This window comes from Chroicocephalus ridibundus, chromosome 8 (genome assembly GCF_963924245.1).
Source record: "Chroicocephalus ridibundus chromosome 8, bChrRid1.1, whole genome shotgun sequence".
Taxonomy (NCBI): Eukaryota; Metazoa; Chordata; class Aves; order Charadriiformes; family Laridae; genus Chroicocephalus; species Chroicocephalus ridibundus.
Window position 1 is genome coordinate 13,889,812 of NC_086291.1, and position 14,002 is coordinate 13,903,813.

The 14,002-nt window shown below is 37.6% G+C and overlaps 1 protein-coding gene across 1 annotated transcript in view; it reads left to right on the forward strand.

Moving 5' to 3' along the window:
• The window catches only part of MIGA1 (mitoguardin 1), a 39,800-nt gene that overhangs the window by 15,954 nt on the left and 9,844 nt on the right, over positions 1–14,002 (forward strand). Inside the window, exon 8 of the mRNA XM_063345164.1 lies at positions 7,850–7,950. Within this exon, the coding sequence (XP_063201234.1) occupies positions 7,850–7,950 (101 nt within the window). The remainder of the gene's footprint in view (positions 1–7,849; positions 7,951–14,002) is intronic.

The following is a 14,002-nucleotide window of genomic DNA, read 5'->3' on the forward strand; positions in this document are numbered from 1 at the left end:
GTTTTTTAATTTAAGTTGGGTAACTGATGTTATTTAGTAAACTAAAGATCCAGAGGAAGAACTCTTCATTCAGTACAACATTTTAAGGATTCTTATCTCATTCTTTCCTACTCTGGGGCAAGTGGAATGCAAGCAGGCCCCAATCAGTAGGGCACTTAAGATATTCTTTAGGTCTTATTGTTTAAAGTTAAGTATCTGTCTTGCTAATTTAGGTTCTTAAACTGTATGCTCTGTGTGTGCAGCTGGGTTTGCAGAAGCTAGTCACATCGCCAAGCCGTTTGACTGGAGTCTGCAGAATTCTGTAAAACAGATCTGCCCTGAAATTCAAATAAAGACTAGGATTATTATGCTGTACCTGCAGAGTTTGCCTGTCTCAAACATGCTAGAGTCTCCGTTCTGAGTACAGAATCCAAATGCTAGTCCGAATCAAATATATATATTTGCTATCTTCTGATGTTTATTTCACTGAGGATCACCAGTAATATAGTTGGTTCTGTCTTTCTATCTTTCTATTAATTCCGGGATAGAAAAGTATCAGTCTTTCTTTTCTGATACTGTCTTCGTACACGTAAGTGGAATTACCACCTGCTAGGTAGTATATTTTTCTTTTAATGGAAGAGCAACAGTTGCTGGTTTTTCTTGTCCTTTTTCATCACTGCCTGTGCTACTATCTGCTCTTCCATGAAATGATGCTCGGTGGGAAGGCCAAGAAGGTGGCAGTGCAAAGAGCAGTGCACTTGTGTAAACATGTTGCTTTAAGTATTCACTGATTTCAGTAGATTTACAAAGGTGTAGTAGAACTGAGACCAAAGGGATAAATTCACTTACTTTTGAGACTCCTCTCTCAAGTCTGGTGAGAAGACTTTTCTACTTACCCTGCTTATGGAGGCCTCTAGCATAGGAAAGGTATTAAAGGAGATAATTCTAGATGTGTAAGCCTCAAAGTTAACCTCGTACTTCCATCTTCTGTAAATATGACATTGCACTTTGAATCTAGTCTGCATCACAATGAGTTAACGTATCATCGCACTGAATATGGTTGAACAGACCATTCCATTGTCACTAGAACGTGTCTGCGCAAAAATAGCGGTAGGTTGCACTTGTTTTTAGGATGTGAAGAACTAAGAAAAGGCAGTGACGTTCAAATCTGATGACTAAGGTATCTGGCAGTCTTCACAGTGCTGTGCTATAAATCCCCAGTGAACAGCTACGTTTTAAAATAAGCAGCACTGGAATTCAAACTAGACTTTGCTGTGGCCAAAATAGATGTGATGCTTTCTGAACTGCAGGAGAATGGAGTAGCCCTACGAAGAGGAAACAGTGACAACTTTGTGTTGCACATTCATCTAAATAGGGCCTGTCCAGATTAGACAGCTGAGTGAACTTGGTTGCCAGATCTTCTCTCTCAAATCAAATACAAGTACAGAAATTGTTATCTAAACTATTGGACTTGAAAACAGGAGGGTGGTCAGAAATCAAATTCTCCTCTAAAGGATAGGGATTTGAACTTTAAAATCAGGGAAGATCAGCTGATTTTTAGCTTCAGGGTAAAGAAAAGAAGTTGCAGAAAACTGTAACACTTTATAAATGTAGAACTTTATAATGTGCAATTGCAAATAATCAAGTTTACATTTTCAAAGAAATAAAAAGCTGTATGATAGGGAGAGACGTAAGTGACACGTAGTTCACAGGGGATGTACATCTCAAGTGTGTTTCAGGATCATACGTCTGTGTCAAGCCGAGTTGGAGCAATAAACCAGAGAAGTAAACATATGCATACATTTATTGTGTGTTTACTAAGCTGATTTCTCAGCTGTCAGCACATATGATGTGTTAGTTTAGGTTATAAGATACATATTAGATGCTGCTTTATTTTTTTATAATTCAGATTTCGTCAATCTAGCACTACGTGTGTTTACTCTGCCCCTTTCTTGACATTTGAATTGCAGAGTTCCTCATGGTCTTTCTATTTTGAGATGTTGGTTTTACGATAAAGCATGCCACAATGATTCAGGGACAGCTTCCACAGGTCACATTCTCTATAACAAAATGGTATTTCTAGCCTTTTGATAATTTCTTCGCTTAAAACATAAATAAATTTTGCAACTATCAGAAAATATTCCAGTTCACTTAGCAAATTTATGGAAGAGTTCTTTAGCAAATTTAAATCTTGAAAGAATCATTTGATTTATCACCATTCAAGAATATCAAAGCTATATAATATTTCCTAATACTCTTGAGATATGTAATGTACCTGTGGATTACAGGAAATACATTATACTTAAATTCCTTTATTAAGTATCTTTGATTTTTACTTGGAGAGACTAAAATGATTACTTATGCACAAGCATTTTGTGCTTACTTTACCTTTGCTAAATGAGAGCATTCAAGGTGCTTAATTTTACTGTTTTAGAATATAACAGCAGTAGCCATGTTGTTTTGTTTTATACATCATTAAAAATGTAGTGCTCAGCAGATAATATAACTTTATGGACAAAGTTAGTATATTGAAGGTCTAAAAATAACCAAATTATTATAAACATCCCAGAAGGTGCTGTTATTTCTTTCCAAAGTATGTGGAAAAATCTCTTGAAGATTACATTTTAGGTGAGTTGCATCTTCTTCCAGATGGCAAATATTGCAAATAAGAACATTTCGGTTTTCAGGTGGATTTATTGCTTGTGTACGTAAAGTTAATGGGTTGTACTATTCAATTTTTATATGCATTCTCTACTTACTTGTATTTAAGCATGAAGAATTTATTAGTGTCATCTATACCCATGCTTTTAATTCATCTTTTAATCATCTGTACTCCTTTTGTCTTAAAAATAACATCAAAGTAATAAATACAGAACACAGTGTGACTGAAGAACATCTTGTGTTTTGCATAGTGATAATTAGGTGAGCATCCAGTGTCTTGGAAAATGGGCCTTTTTATACCTGTGTGAGAGTATTGTAGTGGAAGGCTTTTACGTGGACCTTAAAGATTACAGCTCTACTTGGAAACTATTACGAAAGCTCAGTTGAGTCAGCTTTACTGAGGAAGTAAGATTTGGCCTCCTGTTTGCACAAAACGAGATTATTCTCTGCATGAAAACTGCTAAGGTATTTGTTAAGGATGTAATTTGAAGGCTCAGCAGTTAGCTCAGCCAAAACTTACCTTGAAAAAGGTCTGTGAGTACTAGGAGGACGGTGTAATTGCAAACGCTAAGTACTCGGTGCTGTCCCATGCTCAGTTTTCCCCAGTTGTTCCTTTCCATTAGACTGCTGCTTTGGTTGCTGAGTTCCCAGTCAAATACTGGTGAGCAGAAGATGTGTGTTCGCAACAGGGGCCTACTGGAGGTGTGAGCACATGGGAGGAGTGTTGTTTTGTTTTTCCAAAGGAATCTGTCACTTCAGATTGCATCAGAGCAGACACAACAAAGAACCAGGAAATGTGTTTAACTCGTGATGCATGTTGACGTACTGGTAAAGTACAAGATTTAGTTGGATATTTTTAAAAGACCCTGACATGGAATATATTTTTGTGCTGAAGTCAGTAACAGCTTTGCTTACATACAATGAGCTATAGGCACTTTATTGAACCCAGATATTTGTGTTAGTGGTGAATGTAAACACATAATTTAACAATAACTGTTAAATCCAGAAAGGTGTGTGTGGGCACCCTTCTCCACTCTTGGCTTGCCTCTTTTAACCTGCTACTATACGACCCAGTCCTCAGAAGGTATGATCTGATGGTTGGGATTGTTTTCATTTTATAAATAACGGCATAAAGTAAAATTCACTGCTTTCTAGGTGCATCCTGTAAGACTTCATGTAATACATTGGTAGCTACTTGGTAGGACTGATGATTTTTGTAATGAATATTCAGTCAACACTCCCAGAGTGATGACTATTTATAAATGTAAATAAAGCTGCTTTTGGATGCTTCAGCAACAGTGGTGACAGACCACTGTGGCGCTTGTGACTAGCTAGAAGACTGTGACACATTCTTTTGAAACTGAATTATGTAATACTTAATGTTTCTGTGTGCTCTGAACTTGATTATTGTAACTCCTTTGTCCAGGCATGAAGCCACACGTCTGAGGGGCTTGACTAGCGCACAACACAGTGTCTGGCTGTGCGGTAGCCTGACAGAGTACTGGGACCCCGCTGCTCTTGGGGTGCCCTGACTTTTCATAAGAGGATTCCTTTGCAAGGTTTTCTCTTCTTCGGAGTCTACCAAGTCTCTCCTTTCTCATCCTGCTTCCTGCTCGGGATGTGTTACTGCACTGATGTTCTGCTGAAGTGGGAGGGCTGGGGAGAATAGGAAGCCATGGCTTTAACGGTGGCACTCAGAACTAAATTCCTTAACTCAGTGAGTTCTTTGCCAGTGGGTAAGTGCTTTCCTTTTTTAACTGCTGCACATAAGCGCCAAACTCACTTGCGAACTCATGCCATGTTTCATTCAGGGTTGGAGGGAAGATAACATATAAACAGTTTACAGAATTTTAAAACATTATCTGATGGCGAATACTTCCCAATTGAGTGCTGAAAAGTTAATTCACATGTAGTTCCATCTCTAAGGTCAGATTTTGCTGTGAGAGTTTAGAGGGTTGGTTTTGTGGTCTGTCTTACCGCGTGAACCTACCAGACCAAAGACAAATAAATATTCTAGATTAGTACTCTCTGAATAGATGTGAAAGTAGTTTTGTTGTGGTTTGTTGGGGTTTTTTAGCCTGCTTCGTTTCAAATAGGTAGTTGTTTGCAACATTTTATAAAGCTAAGATTAATTTCACAAGCTTTAGCAATACTCCGTGTTCTTAGCATTTTTTAATACCCTTAATGTAACTTTAGAACCACGTATGGATTTTAAGGCACTACAACCAAGAGTCTTATGGCAATTACTGTTGTCAGTATCGTATCTGAAACTCTACATTATCCTCTTTACAAATATAAATGAACCCAAAATAAATCCCAGGCTCCTCAAATAAGTAAAGTGTATTTGAAGCTCACATAGTGTCTACTATTCCTTTCCTGAAGGTATTAAACTTGTGAGAGCTAGGGATGACTGTGGGAGCAGTTGCAGGCGCTGGTGGGTGGGTTCCTCTCGCAGCTGTTCATTCCAGGAGTCTCGTTGTGCTGCTGTCTCTATTTCTTCATGTTCTTGTGTCTAAGAATGTTCTCCTGGTACTTGCATGGTATGTAGTCCAGCTGTAACTTAATTTTCACCCTAACATTTTCATAATGCTGTGCTTTCTGCACAGTGTGGGTATTGATAGGCACCTGCTTAGCTAAGGGTATTTTAGGGTATTAGGGTGGTGGTGGCCAGAAAGTCAGAAATAACTGACAAGGCTGTTTTGTTTTCTTTGTGGGGTCTGTGCTTTTTATGCACGTATCACTTACCAAAGGTATTATTTCACTCAGCATAGCCAAGCTTTTTTTAATAAATTATTTTTTTTTTTGGCCATAGCATGTGAATTTTGTGCCTTTTTTGTACTAGTGAGGATTTTCTTTGAGTGAAAACACAGAGATTGCACACTCGACTAACATGTTACAAACATACTGGCTAGGTGACAGTTTTAGGCCCATATTAGAAAACTTGGAATTACAACTTCTTCGGCAAATATAAATATATTCAAAATCTGACTGTCTCTAGAGTTTCATGTAACCTGTAGCAGCAAACTCTACAGAAGAACCTGTGTGTTTCCTTCACTTACACCAATTATTTTTTTTATGTATATGCAGAATAAATTTTTGGTAAATAGCATTATTCCCATTTATATGTAATCAGTCACATAGCCCAGTGTTAAATACTTCAGTGGGGGGATGTGTTGTTGTCACTGAGCTATAAACTCGCATATAACAGCAACAGCACAGTAATTATAAGACAATATCCACAATCTTTGAGGCTTCAGTCTGTGATGTATGAGGGTGGTGGAGACGTTCATGGATTGTGAGTAAGTTGATATATGAGACTACTTGACAGCTGCCCTTTGTGTACCTAAGAGCCGGGTCCTTACCTTAACATCTTCATTAAAGCCATCAGTAAGATCTTTACCAGTATGGCCCATGCTTTACTCTTGTAGGAGTTTATGATTTGCATTGCTACTTACTAATATAGCTGTTTATTTCTCATGAAGTAAGTGTTGCATGTTGCCTACAGACTGGGAGGGTTATGGAAAATAATATTTCTTTGAATTGCACTTGAACTGGGTGCTAGAGGGCTTTTCTAACTGAGATGTAGAAACTTCTGGTTTAATAGAAAATTTATTATGGAAAACAACTTAGCCAAAAGGAGAGGTTCAGTGGAAAAATCTGCAACCAGGTGTACATCCCCGTACTACCCTATGTTTAACGGTATTATTGCAGTTTCAGCAACTGCTTATGTGAAAAAGCGATATTAGAAAAGCATTTAATGTAATATTAGAGGGGGATTAATGCAAATTATGAGCTAGAAGTAAGAAGGAAACATCATGTTACCTGTCTGCTCTTACCAGACCTCAAGCAAATGCTTTACAAACCACAGTTTGGTTTTCTGTTCCAGCTCTTCAAATTCCAGTATGTGATTATTTTTCTCAACCAACTTAGATGCTGCTGTACTTTTTCTCCTGGTTTTAAGAGGTCCGAAAAAAGAACAAGCTATTAAGAATGATGTGAAAAAAACAGAGACCTTCATATGAATATTGGTGAAGTTGTGATTACAAGTTGGAAACTGCCTAACTCACTCTAGTAAAATCTTTGTCCAAACTTTTAATAATTTTTTCCCTCGGTGAATAGTCTCAAAGACAGATATTTATTGTTATGTGCAATTTTTGAGCTGTCGTTCCAAGTCCGTAACTAATAAAACCATAACGACCACTGAAATAATAGTTAAATTATGTGGATTTGTAGCATTTCAATTGATGAGTAAACCATTCCATTATATTGGCGTTTGGCCACTTTGCTGTGTAATTGTGTTTTTTATGAAGTGTTGCCGTAGCAACAGATCTGGATGACATTGGGTAGCTGGTTGCTGCTAACTGTTGGAAATAAAACAGATTTTAGCAATGCATGTGTAATGTCTGAAGGTAAAATAACCCAAAATAAATGCCTGTGCTCTACTGAGAGTGTAGTGTGGGGCACATCAAGCCGAAGTCTGACTTACGAATTTAATCCTTCTGTGGAAGTGTGTTTGTACAGTGAAAACAAAACCATGTATGCTAATAATATGTGCAACAGCTGAAATCTGAGACTAAAATAAAGGAAAAGTGAGAGAAACTGTATTGCAGATGATTTTAAGCATAAAATATCAGTTATTTTAAAGGCGTTAAGAATTCTAGTACTATAGGAAATGCTTCTGGAAAAGCTTGCTGGGGAAAGAGGATACAGAGAAGATTAAAAACTTCACTCGCTCTTCTGAAGAACCAGCAAGTGAAAAAAGGCATGAGAAGCAGAAAATGAAATGAATTCACGGGAGGCTGAAACCTGTTTTTTATTAATGGCTTTCATTTAGAACAGTATCTAAAACATTGAGCATTACATAACACAGCCAAGTTAAAAACTCAACAGAGGATTTAGATCGATATAGCAAAGTAACATCTTTAGATAGAGACATCTTCAGAAGTCTGTCAAAGAAAAGGCAAAACCCCTGAGGAGATATATTTTTTCTTCTCTCTCTTCATTGAAGATGTAAGTCCACTTTAAAGACAGGTAAATACAATCACCTCTATATATGTTAGCGGGTCATAAGAGAATTTACCCTCATAGTAGTACAATATTGTGCCTTCCAAATTAAGTACTACATTATAGTATACATCAAACACACTTTCAAGACTTTAATGGAATTTTCTGATAGTCTAATAATCAGGTTTTTTATTTTATTTTAAAGATAAAAATACAGACATTACTGTAAAGGATAATACGGATGACTTCTGCCTTCGAGATACATTAAGCATTGCATCAACAGACTCCTTTGTTTCCACAGCTGAGGTAAGACTCTTAAAGATTGCTTCTTTAAAGATTTATTGATCTATTTGAACAGAGAACAGAGGAATCTTAATTTTTTCGCTATTGTAAACAAAGTGTATTTGTCTTAGGGGGGAAAAAAAAAGCATTCCTTGCTTAGTTGTAATCAGTCTCGTAGCAGTTCAAGTAATGAAGTTAGGATCAATTTGCCTTTTTTTTTGTTTGTTTGTGCACTGGCAGAATGTTTCCTCAACTCCTCCTAAAAAGAACTTGCTTTTGAAAAATATATCAGATTTGCATGAGTGAATAAGCACAATTAGTTGAGCCTCTAGTAGTTCCTTTCACCATGAATTTCATTTTTATATTCTCTTTTTTTTTTTTTGAGACAAAATTATTAGAAATTGATAGCTACCTATTTTAGTACGTTCCATGCACAATAGTATATACTTCATCTAAATTTCCCTAATCCTCCTGGATAAGACTGCAGAGGATTCATAAAGAAATAATCTTTGGATAACAGGGCATTGTCTATTAGCTGAAATCTGCTACAGCTCCCTCGAAGTATTTGAAAGAATTTTATATACAGCAACACACTTATTAGAATGAGGAATATCTCCTTTTATAGTGTCTCACGAGCTGAAGTGATCTTGAATAGCACTCATCTCCAAATTACAGGAAAGGCAATTGGTCTCGATAGATACATTCTGTGTTAGATATTGCTATCATGTATGCATTACAACTGAGCTACTAAACTCAGACAGTTGTAAAAAGAGAGAGAATTGCATACACGTTCTTTGAAATAATCTTTTGACTGCCTGTTGTATGGTTTGTTTTTCCATGATACAATTACCTTGATTTAGCAATTCACATTAAACTGTGATTATATTGATTTAGTAATTCAGATGAAGTTGTGATGGTATGCCTAGCGTTCATTCCTAACTAAGATTGTGTCTACAGAGACTGGTTACTCTTTTCTGTAATTCGGACAAGACTGCAATTCAAGTTTCCTTCAACTCTTATCAGGTCTTGAGAGGAGCAGTAAACCGTTATCATTTGTACACTCTGTAGCTTTTTTTTTTTTTTTTTTTGCATGTATTTTCCTAGTGTGCTTGCAAGTATGTGGACATGGGAACAATCCATTATGCTCATTTGTGTTGCTTGGCTTAAAAAAACCAAACACAACAACAAACCCAAAACCAAAAAACCCCAGGATGTGTCACCTCAGCGAAATAACCATCTTATCCTGAAGCTAAATTGTCTCAGTATTTGCTAAAGAAATGTTTGAGTCAAAACCAGCAATGGAACTGTCTTTACATATCCTGAAAATATTCTTCACGTTTTCATATTTCAAAGCCACTTCTGTCATCTCTTTCTTCCAGAACAAAGTTATGAAGATTTTCTCTTCCTTTCCAGCTGTTCTAGCCTTTGCCAGTAGAACAAGCTCTCTGATCTCCTTTCTCAGGTTTTATTGAAGAATCTATTAAAATTCTCAGCTGATAGGAGTCCTGAAGATTAACAAAGCCATAAACAACTTGAAGTTTGGTCTTCAAACCAGAACACCATCAAAATTCTGGATTAAATATGAGCCACTGGGCTTAAACTACAGGGCCAGTTAGCTCTCTAGTAGTAGCTACTAGGGTGTCATTGTGTAGTGCAGGTAAAATCTGCAGGTAAAAGCGTTCTTATCAACGCTTATAAATACTTAAAGGGTGGGTGTCAGGACGATGGGGCCAGGCTCTTTTCAGTGGTGCCCGGGGACAGGACAAGAGGCAATGGGCACAAACTGGAACATAGGAAGTTCCACCTAAACATGAGGAGGAACTTCTTTACCCTGAGGGTGGCAGAGCACTGGAACAGGCTGCCCAGAGAGGTGGTGGAGTCTCCAACTCTGGAGACATTCAAAACCCACCTGGACGTGTTCCTGTGTAACCTGCTCTAGGTGACCCTGCTCTGGCAGGGGGGTTGGACTAGATGATCTCCAGAGGTCCCTTCCAACCCTATGATTCTATGATTCTAAAATAAAGCTGTGAATTGGTCATTTCTTATGAAAGTAGTGTTATCTTGATGTAAAGTTTTGCCCATCCTCTAGGGGGAAAAATGCTTTAAGTTAGTACTGCAAATAACTATGGCAAGGAGAAGGAGTAATAAGTACTACTCAGCTTATTTCAGCTATTAGTAGAGAACAGTGATCACTCTGTAACTGGATTAGAATTCACATAACAGATTTTTTGATTCTAGATATGATGATATCGGGTAGCTGCTTCTTGCTTATCTACTTTTATTATTCTTGCACTTGGAAAAAAGTGGAATGTTTCAAGCTAAGAGATTTGAGGCTTTTCCAGCTTTGGATTTGCCTGAGCTAATGTACAAATAAGCAGTTTTTCTTTCCTTGTACGCTCCCTGATTGCAGTTACAATTTTGGTAACTACCTTAAACTCTGTGTGCTGATAGAAATGTTTAGCAAAGGTTTTAAATCTGAAATACGTGTATACGTGTATACTGCTATGTGATTTTTGCCCTACTGGAATCATCAGTAATTTCACCTTCCTGTAAATCACAAAGTAGCAGCATTTTTTGTGGTCACATCATGGTACAAGCTGCATGTTGACAGTTACCCTGCTTCCTTCTACGTTGCATCCTGTCCCAAGGAGCAGGACTAAGTATTTTGCGTGACTCTGGTTTTAGAGACTGGAAGCTGTTTCTGTGTTTCAGAGCTGACACACAGTCAAGTCAAATTTAGTTCATTGCCCTCAGGAGAGAGAAGAGCAAAGACACAGGGAATCCTAAAACAAGACATAGACGTTTTGATGGAAATTGATAGGGATACTGCTTAGGAGGCAACAAGAATGTTTTGCTATGTTATATTGGGACAAAACATAGGAAGATGGCTTTCAAGAAAAGAATTGTACAAAACTGGGACGGTTGGGAGAGTTTTTAAATCACATGCCCTTTTGATGAGCTCTACAGGGTAGCAGTAGGTTATGCCAAAACTTCATCTTGGCCATGGCTGATGATCAAGAGGATGCTGAGGATCATGGACTTGATGACTTCTCATACAGAATGCCAGTCTGGACAGCTATAATATGCAGGTGCCCAAATCCTTATAAAGATGATTTAGACAGACAGTTGCCATCCCCAAGCTCAGACAGACTTCCTGTCCTAAACACACATAGGCTCTCAGAAGCACTGCAGGAGGGATGGTAAGCACAACCATTTTCCCTAATTACGTTACTGATACTGTATGCTGTGATAAATAATGGCATTTTCTTCCCCATTTGAGACTATCTGCCATCGACTTGTGTTTATGATGGTTAATATCTTTTTCATATTTTTGCTAACTTACCTGCTGTGTGATTAAAATAGCTACCACCTTTGGCAAGAATACAGCAGTGAGTGTGCCAGATAAAGGTCTCCACCCTCCCCTTCCTGGCTCCTTTTCCATATTTCCAATAGAAGCTCTTTCCCGCTCTCCCTCACAGTGAGCTTTGTTGCTGCCTCTCCATTGTCAGTGCACATGCATTTATTGTGTCTTATTTTCATATCTTGACTAGAACCAAATCTGTAGTTCTATTATCAAAGAAACTTTTCTTTATTAAAATGTTAACTCATTCCAAAGTTTAGGAGATTTATTTTTTTTTTAGACTTGTGAATAAAGCCTTAGCTGCTTTTTTTTTTTTTTTATCAGTAATTGCTTTACTAAGGTTGTCTTTTTCTCAGTTCAAATCTATTAAAACAGTGCAGGAAGGAGCAAGCTTTGATAACAGGGAAAGAACACCAGTTTCCATACGCCTGTAATTATTTGTATATGGCACTGAAACCTTCGAAGGGACTGAAATTGAATTTTAGATTCAGAAAGTGCTCAAAAAGAGCCCTGTCACTGAAAGGTAGGGTTACCTTTTTTTCTGGTTTCCAGGTAAATGTTTTATTCCTTTCCTGAAACAGGGAATACCAGAAGGAATAATGTTGGCAAGTAATAGTAAAGTGTATTCCTGTACCGTTTGTGAGGTGTTTAGTTTGTGTTTTTCCTGTTTGATCTCAAAAATCAGAGATGTGCTCTCCTATATTCTGACTGTCTTCAGAAGTGTGACCGTAATTGCTAATCTGATCTTCTCAGGTCTTATTGTTCTCATCCTAGACACTCTGTCCATGTTCATGTTATCCGTCCAATTTGACGTGGATTGTTCTCTTGCCTCAGAAACAAACATGGTACAGCAGTCCTGCAGTCTAGCATGCCCTGGGTAGCAAATTGTATGGAGCTCCCTGTTCTAACAACTTCAGTGAGGTATGGAGGTGCCTCGTATTTATAGTCTTAAAACACGTGAAGAAAGAGAGGAAAAGAATTAATCCCTGAAGTCTTTCATTCTGTTAACAGTAATACTCTTTCTTTGAAGAACCTGTACCCAAAGTGCCACTAACTACCACCTACAACTTGTGTGTGAACTCAAAAGATTTCATGGTGTCCAGTGAAGCGTGATATCCAGTGATAAAGCTTGTGTGTTCATATCATCATTATCAGAAGCTTTCCACCTCCCAATAAATATCAGTGGTGGTATAGGCAACAGAAAAGTTCTGTTCCGCTTTGAGAAACACCTCCTGTTCCTGTGTTCTTTCTAACAAATTCCTCAAACTTCATGCTTCATTTGTGGTGGTTTGAGCATTTTTTTCCTCTCTGTTACTTGTCTTCTGCATCCTAATAGTTGTAGCCCCAGTTAAAAAGATTCCATTGTGGGGAAAACTTTCCATGTGGCAATGAAGAGTGGTGAACAGGAACCAGATTCCATTGATTCCCTCCAAGGACAACTGCGGTTGCTTGCTGTGTGGCTATGAATAGGAAAACTTAGGCCAACAAGTCATTAAATGTGCCCTGAAAGCTTTAAAAATAATAATAAAATTAAAAAATCTGGAGTTGATCCTTGTCCTCTAACAGAAACCTTAGCTATGTGTGGTATTTGCATAGTATATGAAATGTTTTCACTTCTAGGACAAAGAGGAGTTTCCTCTAATAGTCAGTGTGTTCCTATATGCTGACTGCTCATACTATACAGTTTTTAATTCTTAGGAAATATGTGTGACATTTGTAATAAATCTATATATTAGCACTGAACTAACTTTTGTCCCATAATAAATCCATGTAGGTATTACGTAGGCAAAAGCCTATGTACCAGAGAGCACGTAGCCGCGGAGTATTCTGCCTGTCAACTACCACTGATGCACACAACATAGTGAATTCACATTCTTCATTATGCTTAAAAGTAATAAAGTTGCAGCAATAATTGAGATAAAATCGTGTTCTGAATGTGTGTTTTCCTCAAAGAAAATTTATCAGGTGTCTTGTAATATATACAAGTAAGTGTAGAAAGAGTTCCTGAAAAGGCATGAAATTCCTTCCTGTTTTCTTCCAGATATGAGGAAGAACGCACCACTCTATCATTTCAGTTTACTGAAGTACCATCTCAAGTGTTTCAGTTAGTAATCACCAACATCTCTTCATGTTCCACCAGCTACTTATGTTAAAAAAAAAAATAAATCTTTTAAAAGATAAAGATACCCAGAGAAAGAGCTCATCAGCAGCCATTTTAATATACCATAGTTTCTCAAAATGTAAGGAATGCTGACTGTGCCACTCAATTGACCTTTTTATTAGGAGGAGCAAGTGAGAATTCCTAAAAGATCTAGGATTGTTTATTTTTGTTCCATTCACATAGGTGGTTATTTTGGTGGTCAACAAGGTCTTTGATGCACAGCTGAGAATTTTTTCTATTTATTAAGAAGCAAGTTGTGGGTGGTAAGTGAGAGTACTGAGTCTGTTTGTTGGACCAGAGTAGTCGGGGAACACCAGGCTTAAAAATTATTGCAAGTTCCAGAGGTTTGATGCTTTACAACAATGGTTTCAGCATCTCTTTACTAGAAGATGCAACCTTAAAGCTGAACCGTCGAGTGAAAACTGATTAGTATCTGAACAAAACCAATCCATCCGGTAATCCTGAGGGGCTGCTTCGCAGCACTCTGTGTAGAGGCACAAGTTATCCCTACAAGCTTTGGAGTTTTGAAGACATACGTATTCTTGCAACATAAT